The following is an 8,701-nucleotide window of genomic DNA, read 5'->3' as shown; positions in this document are numbered from 1 at the left end:
TCGCCAATTCTCACTCACCGATCGCCAATCCTTGCTGGGGCGGGCTTGGACGGTGTGTAACCAGCCTTTATAGGCTACCCAAAAGAAGTAAAATTTTTGAAAAAGATTCAAAAATTGAAAAGAAGGTAGCGTTTCCCACCTGTTTCTGGCTCATCATCATCATCATGCAATACTACTCTCAATAATGCCTTATCGTCTCTATCTGCAGAGGCTTGTTTTTATCAGTTAGAAGCTCTGGATGGTAAGCATGCACGATCGCGTGTATGGAATCCGCCGCCGAAGAAGAATTTTCAAGGTTTTTGCCTTTTTTGCGTTACCCGATTGAGTCGTACTCGTACGTTTAATTTCTTCATTGTAATCCGCAGACAGCGATCGCCTATTTCCAACATCCTTTGTTACTGATTTGGGTTGTATTCGTTGGAATAACGAAAGATTGATCACATGATGAAATCATATTCACTTTGCATAGCGGCCATCCAATTTTTATCCTCCTCTGTGACTTTAAAGGAGATTGGCTCCTCCTCACGGCATGTGCTCTTAAAAGCATAATGAGTAAGTAATCCAAATGCATGGCGAGATGCTGAGCATGTTCTGTAAGGTAATGGATTAACCATCCCACTGTCACGTATCCTGTCTTATAGCTGTTGGGGCATCCGTTTGGATGCTTGAATTGCTGTCATTTCCTCTTTCACTACATTCCCCACGGTTGCCTCATCTATGCATTGATCTGTGGGTGTTTTAGTAGGCTGTTTTTTTGCTAAAACCGGGCTGCTGTCCTGCCGTATGGGCTGTATTTCAGCACGCTGATGTGTTTCTAAAAGCTGTACATCTGGCTGATTTATGTTGTACAGGGGCATCAAGGCATCAAGGAAGCAAACACATCCTGTGGGCAGATTTCATACTGTTTTGTGCATGACGACAAGGGCTGAACTAAGTTATCCACGAACAGGTCTCTACTTCCTATAATCCTCTTGGTGGCTGGATGGTAGAGCTTGTATCCAAACTACAACCCACAAAAATGCATTTTACGCTTTGTCGTCAAGCTTGGTACTGTGTTGCTCTGGCACTAATGCATATGCCAAGCACCCAAACACTTGGAAGTGTGCAATTGAAGGCTACTTGCCATACCACCCTTCAAACAAAGTTACTGCTTGTAGGGCTTTTGTGGGTTATCCATTCAGCACATATGCTGCACACATGATGGCCTCCAACCAAAGCCTGTTGGGCAAACCTTGACCCTTCAACATGCATCTTGCTATCTCCGTGAGAGATCTATTCGCCACATCGTTTTTCTGAGGTGTCTGTGGCAGAGTGCACTGATGAATAATGCCTCGGTTTGCTCGAAGAGTAATGACCTTGCAGCCTGAACCATACAGACAAATGTCTAAGTGGGACCGCATACATCACTGTGAATGAGCTATAATTTTCTTACAGCTCCAACTGATCCATCTTTTGGGAATGATGCTTGATGCATTTTCCCCAAGATACACCTCTCGTAAATACGACAGACGAGCAAGAGCATCATAGCTGCCAGACTTTTGGAAATGTGTTGGAAAACGTTTGGGATTTTTTCCAAATATGTTTCAAATCAAAACTTTTTCCAGGTGCCTATGTTATCAAAATTTTTATGCCTAGAATAGAAATACACATGCCTAGGTCCTAAAATGTATGATTTCATGCATAATGGCACCTAGAACACTCAGGAACATAGAGGAAAACATTTTCATAATCAATTAGGATGGCCTCATGTTTCTACACTCAAGAGTGAGCCCAGGAAAGCATCGATTATAAATTGGAAAGCAAATTGCAACAATGCGTTATGTTAATAGTATCCTACAGCATACATGATACATGTAACATGATACTATCCTGATTCCTAGGTACATTTAGACATGAGAAATCTTTGAGATTGACTTTGTCAAAGAAAGTTGACAACGGTTAACTAGAACAAGTTTTATTTGCCTTTCTGTTGCATTGGTTAAATAACCTTGTGGAGACGTCCACAAGGGACAAGGATTAGTCCAAGAACTAGAATGCATGCATTTTGCTAACCTCTAATGGGATAAAGTGTTGGATATTGTTTGTACAAAGTGCAAGACTAGTTGAATTCCCCTACTTTTTAAGGGGAAGAGCGCAAGACAAGTGGCACCCCAATTAATGAAGGGCCCACTTAAGCTAAAAGCATTAATGGCACCCCACTCTACGGAGAAAAGCGCCTGCTTTTGGCAAAGGCTCAAGATTTTGGAGAAAGCTAGACTTTCTAGAGAAAAATGCCTATTTTAGGCAAGAAAAGCAAGCCCCGCTTTTAGAAAGCACATGCTTTCTAGTTTGCTGGCCTAGTCTATAAAATAAGGGCCTCTAGACTATGAGTTGTATTGAGAATTGTATCCCACAGCTATCTCCGGGGCGATGAGGCATACCGCCTAAGCCCTGTATGTTATAGCTAACAACTGTAATTGGCAAGAGAATTTAGGATGGAACGCCTTGCTGGATCTCATGGCATAAACGACTACCTCCTATGCTAGGGGTCTCTTGGAATAGCTCTGAAGAGGAGGAAAATCCACAAGGACAAAAGCTGCTATCCCCATGGAAGGAGACACCTTGTCAATCGGGATTCCCAAAACCACACCATCAGAATGACCAAACTTAGTCTCTCCAAGATCAGCCAGAGGAGAGAATGCTCCGTTGGAAGCTAGAAGCCGATGGTAGACTTGTGGCAGCTTAGGAATTTGATGAAGACTGAAGTGACCCGCTTGCTCTCCTCTATTGGATCGAATCCCAAGGTGAAGGGAGTAAGAAAGATCCTTCTGGGACTGAGTGCTAAAGGATTAGCTTTCAACTTAGTGCTTGCACCCTTTGGAGAATAAAAGCCACCTGGAAAAAACCTCGTCCAAAAAGTTGAATATCTGAAAGGTGTGGAACAAGGTCGAGATGAAGAACAGCAAGCATCCAATCCCTAGCCTGGGATTTGGAGGGGTGGGACCCATGGACGCATATGAAGAGAGTGGTAGTGCTCTCAAGCTCCACATCTTTTTTGCAGCATCTCGTCTTTTGAAAAGTAATGGTCCTCGCGATAGTGGAAGCAGTGAAGATTGCCTGAATGTGGTTCCATTCGACAATCAGTTGTGCAAGGCAAGGCCGACTCGAACACCAAGAATGTTTTGCCTATTGTTTGGAGAGGGTTGAGGGGGAAAGGGAAACGCTAAGAAGGGAGATGAGAGGAAGGAGAGGTAAGGGAACCTAAGGGAAAGCTAAGGGGAGGAGGCTAAGGGAAGGCTAAGGTGAAGGAGGGGATGAGAGGAAGGAGGAAGGGCTGAGGGAGAGGGAGAGGTTGAGAAGGAGAGAGAGAGAGGCTGAGAGGGAGAGCTGTTGATTGGAATTGAAAGTTGCTGCAAGAATGAAGCTGAGACAAATTCCAAATTGTCTCTGTTAAAGGCTCACAAACCTGATTTTAAATCTTTTTTTTTTGGGGGCGAAAAAAGGACTTCTATTAAGTATCAAAAACCACGACACCAATCTCAAGGAGTTGACAGTTCAAAGTTTGATATTGTTGGAAATACATCATGCAAGCATGAAAAATACACACGATAAGGGGCTAGTAAAAAGCTCCTCAGAGCGAACAAGAAATAAACCAAGGCTAAGGCTGAAATTGCCATCTCAACCTGCTATGGGCTCTGAAAAAAAGAGGAGCCCCTCCATGCTCTAATGAATATAGCTCTCCTGGAAGAAGCTGCTCATGAGGTCCCTTGCATGCTCGTCCAAATAGCCATCAGCGTATGGATAGTATCTGTCCAAATAATGGCCAAAGTGTGAGAAGGGCAGACTTGGGATCCATCTAGGGCCTCTGTGTGTCTGGCTTTCCAAATATGTCTAGCCTCTGTGTGTCTGGCAAGAAGAATCCACAGAAGCATGCCCAGGCCTGAAGTGTGAGAAGGGAACATCATCCAGAGAGCGTGACTCAACTAAGTGTCGTCGTATCGAGAGAGTCAAAGAAGAGTAATGTCTCTTGTAGAAGACCCGAGGCCCCGAAAGAGAGAGCCAGGCCAGCGAGCCCTAGGTCATAAAGGAGCAAACATACTGAAAATCCTGGCAATCCCCTTCCATATAAACCTCGCCTGTTTGCAATCCCATAGTCAATGTTGAATAGTCTCCACAGCAAAATGGCAACGAGGACAAGTGAGTCTGCCTCGAACGTGGACTTCCATAAGTTCATTGCAATCCCTCCATGCAAAAGAAAAGTATAGTTTTTCTATTCCTGAGGGAATTCCAGAGTCTGGAGCAAAGGGCAGCCAGAAAATCGCCACTTTGGGCTGCAGACACAGCTGGTGAATGCAAATTTGGAGCAGCAAACAGTTCTTGTAATGAATCCTGTTTTGGAGCCGCGGAACTTGGACGAATTGGAGGTGCTTGATCAGCAGCAAGGCTTCGAATGTTGAGCTGCTTGCAAGCACGAATGAACTGAAGTGTTGAGCAACTTACAGGCTTTGTAAGGTGCAGTTTTCAAGTGCTGGTCCTGAAAGGAGGTCATAGTAGGAAGCAATTTGGAGAAAATGCGAATCCAAGAAGATACATCTTGAAGCTGAAAGTGCGATTCAATGGGCAGCTCAAGGGGTAGGTAGAGGATAGAGGGAGGCGAGGAGGCTGAAGGGGAGTCGGTCTGAAGAGAGGCAGCTAAGCTAACCAGCCAATATACTCACATCAACAATTCAGCAAGTATACAACTAACAGTATTGGAAGCTAGAATGCTCCTACACTAAGACAAAGACATAGATTGGTGCCAAACCATGGCGCCCCTTTCGATACTTTTTAATTTTTGGAAGACCCGGAAAGCAGGTTACACAATGGATACAATTCCTCTTATATCTAGGGCATTCCACAACCCATTAGGTATCAATAATCCATGCATAATACTTGCTGTGCTTTGCTCTCATCAATAATACTTGCTGTGCTTTGCTCTCACCAAGCATAACAATAGGCATCCATTTTTGTTCTAGATTGCTTGCACTCAGCCCGGAATTGTTTCTAGCAACCCATACTTGGTCACACAATTCCCACAGCTGCCTCAACTGCCCACTTGACCTCTTATTTGCTCAGAGCAGAGATAGAAAGCATAAATATGCAGCCAGCATCAATGGAAGCTTGAACAAATGATAGAACTATCTACTATGGGTTCCCTTGCACAACATAGGCTCCAATATTTCTAGCTAATTTTTCCTAAAATAGCTCGTGAGTAGGTGCACCTTGTGTGCCCAGCTCGCTCTCCAATGTAGCTCGCAGCTAATTGGAGCGGCTCTTTGTGACCAGCCAAGCCTGTCCATTTGGAGCGCGGCCATAGAGCTGGCCTAAATGTCCAGCTAGCCCCTCTTAAACAGTAGGCTTTGTGAGAAGCGTGGCATCCATGTCTGAATTCGCAACCCCTACCTAGGCCTTTGTAGTCAGCCTGTGCTCCAAAAGTCGATCCTGACCAGCCCGTGAGCCCTCTATAGATGGAATCGCAACCTCCACCTTGTCCAGCAGATGACGCTCAAAGCAAGCGGAAGGCGAGAAGGATGGATTGTACTACAGAACGAGCTAGTGTTTGTCAGCAAGGGATGAATGGAAGGTCATCCATTTGCTCGTGGCGTAGAGAGACGTGCTTCCAAAGAAAAAGGATAGGCGAACCGGAATTAGACTGGCACACAGAGACCTCATAGTTCCATCGGAATTCCTTCTTCCCAACTGGACGTCCACACGCCGTGATCTCCACTAGTTCTAGAACCCCCGTTGCCTTTTCCATTCTCATGCATGTAAGGCTTGTGGAATTAGAAGCTTCCACGTGGCACTCCACGATCTAATTATCCCTTGCCTCCTCTTTGTACCACTCCAAAGGCCCAAACATTTAATACCAAGGGGCCTTTGGTACGTAAATCTCCTCACTTAAATTCTCCAAAGTATTGCCCACATATCTAAGGTTAGCCACTAGTAAATTTCACAATAAAAAATTCACGCCCTTGCGACATACCCCCCTCTTGAAAAATGGGAAGCGACCTTGATTGCATGTAAGCATAGTTTTTTCCATACGTTACCATACGCATATGTCATACGAATACGGAAGTATGATTGGAGTATGCAGCCCTTGGGGCTGAAACATACGTGACCCTAGTTTTACCCAAAAAATATCAGAAAAATATAGATTGATCATTGATCATTGTACACGTTAAATTGACATAGAGGTATTAAACTGAAGTATGAAACTTGAAACTTGTATTAATTTTAAAGTCATCACTCATGAGTCATGAGTCGTGAATCGTGATTCATCATTCATGAAAGACTCCAGCCTCCAGAGACCGTAGTCATCTGGATTCTAGATTTTGATACATCATGATTCATACATAGTGTCCACTGTCAAATGATGGAATCATAGATCATAGATCAATAATCAATACTACACCAAAACATCATGATCAAAGGAAGTAGGTACAAGTAACTACACCAAAACATGAAAGGCAAAACATCATAAAGAAAAGGTTGCCAGTGTGCCACAGCCCGGAAATAAAGCATGCATGACAATTCACAACCAATGAGGCTCAAGCCTCAAGCTGCATCTTCATCCTCATGCTCTTGCTCATCCTCATCCTCATCATCATTTGCATCAATGCCTGCACCCTCCTCATCCTCCTCCTTCTCCTCATCACTATCATCCTCATCTGCCTCGCCATGGAACTTCAAAAGACTAGAGCTGCTTGAAGCTGCAGCAGTTCGTGTAAGTGTAACAATAGGGGCTGCAATGTCTTCTCCCTCTGTATCTGCTTGCCTTGCCAGCAGCCTATCATCATCCTTCTCCTTGTTGATCATTTCTACGGTCACTTCTATCTTCTCAAATCACCTTTCCTTGATTTTGGAAATGAGACGCAAATTAGTATGGATGTATACTAATTTCTTGGTATTCTTTGGAAGCAGCCTATTCCTTCTTTTAGTATGGATAAGAGAGAATGTGCTCCAATTCCTCTCACAAGGAGAAGCACATGGGCCTTGCGAGAGCACTCGAAGAGCTAACCGCTGCAAATTTGGTGTGTGAGCCCCAAATGTCTCCCACCATTTCACCCCTTGGTGCATTCTCTTTTCATCCTTTGCAATCGCACGAGCAAATGTGCTTGACATTGTAGGATGGAGGCTTGAAGGTAGGCCCAACTTGGCCAATGGCATGAACCATCTCCAAAAAATAAGGGCTCTTCACCTTTCAATGAGGAATATCCTTTGCAAAGAAAAGACGACGGAGAGCAATGTATGCATCCTTCCGTGCCTGTGACTCCCATACCTTTTCCAAGGCTCCCTTTGACATCTTTAACTTCTTTTGCTTTGGCTCATATGCATTGCCAGATGCATTTCCACTTGCAGTACCACTCACTGAGGCATCTCCCAAATCAGCCACATCTTGAACAAGCTGTTTTGCAGTAGTTTTTAGGGCCGCCTTTGCCTGCAATCTTCGACAAGTATCTTTCACATTTTCGGGAGGAGCGGTACACTTGTCAACCCCCAAGCCTGTGAGCCCAAGAAAATGTGCCCTTACACGGGTCGGTCCTCTATCCCATGAATGAGGGCAATATTTACATTTACAAGTGTATTAGCCCTTCCCCAAAGGCTTTAAGGCCTCTACAAATTCCCATTTTGGTCCTTTTTGTCTTCCCATTTGCAGATCTGCAAGCTGCAAATTTGCAAAAGAGAGCAAATAAGGCATTGGGCAAAGGAACAATTTCCAAAGAGGGCTTGAAGCCCTTGCAGGCTGCCCTGTTAGATGGCATCAACTAAAGAGAGAGCACTTGCTGCAAAACAGGAAAAAAGAGCAGCCATTGCAATTACCTTGACGCTTGGAGCAGGTAGAGCATAGAGGCAGGCTGCGGGCTGCAACTGTACGGTGACCACTCACCTCCAAAGCAAGTAGAAGAGGGCAAAGGGCTGCCTAAATAGAGGGCAGCAAGGTGCTTAAGAAGAGGGCAAACTGAAGAAGAGTGAAGGACTGAGGGGACTCGAGAGTCGGGACTAAAGAAGAGGGCAAAGGGCTGCCTAAATAGGCTCTTGAGAAGAGGGCAAAGGGCTGCCTAAATAGAGGGCAGCAAGGTGCTGAAGAAGAGGGCAAAGGGCTGCCTAAATAGAGGGCAAACGGCTGCCTAAATAGGCTCTTGAGGCAGCAAGGTCGGTGTGCAGGCACAGAGTCGGTGATTGGAATTTGGGCGTAGACTGTAGTACGTACGGCCTTTCTTGGGATTCGGGAGCCTTCACAAGGATGTCGTACGGATTAGAAAATAGGAGCCAAGCAATAATATAAGGTACGCATCTCGATTTCCCCTCTCTCAAAAAAGTCATGTACAAAAATCCGTACGAATGTTCGTATGTACGGCCGTAGGGAATCCGTACGGAAACAAGGACCGTACGCGTACGGATGCAACAGTGCATGTAAGTGTGACCAAAAACATCCATAAAATCCAAGTACAAAGTGAGCTGATAGCATTGGCATCTACTGCCATCATAAGCATGTTCCAACATGTATTGCAAAACTTGCTTTGCATGTATGATTGTTAGAGCCTAGGACAACAAACCATATGCATTGTAACAAACTGTCTCATAGTGACTAGTACACTGATCATAGAAGTCCCAAGGCAGATCTCCTGTCACCAAGCAGTACCTCGGGTGAAACATAGAATGTCACCAAGCAACGTCTAGA

General features: G+C 44.7%; 1 protein-coding gene across 1 annotated transcript in view; it reads left to right on the top strand.

Moving 5' to 3' along the window:
* The first annotated feature begins 224 nt into the window (after positions 1–224).
* LOC147886358 (uncharacterized) overlaps positions 225–8,701 on the top strand; it is a 176,163-nt gene continuing 167,686 nt past the window's right edge. Inside the window, exon 1 of the mRNA XM_087395630.1 lies at positions 225–295. Coding sequence (XP_087251756.1) covers positions 264–295 — 32 coding nt within the window. The 5' untranslated portion in view covers positions 225–263. The remainder of the gene's footprint in view (positions 296–8,701) is intronic.

This window comes from Dipteris shenzhenensis, chromosome 24, assembly GCF_047967505.1.
Source record: "Dipteris shenzhenensis isolate YYH24624 ecotype China chromosome 24, Dip_SZ_1.0, whole genome shotgun sequence".
NCBI classification, from domain to species: Eukaryota; Viridiplantae; Streptophyta; class Polypodiopsida; order Gleicheniales; family Dipteridaceae; genus Dipteris; species Dipteris shenzhenensis.
Note: the sequence above shows the minus strand (reverse complement) of the source record. Positions and strands in the feature narration are given on the sequence as shown.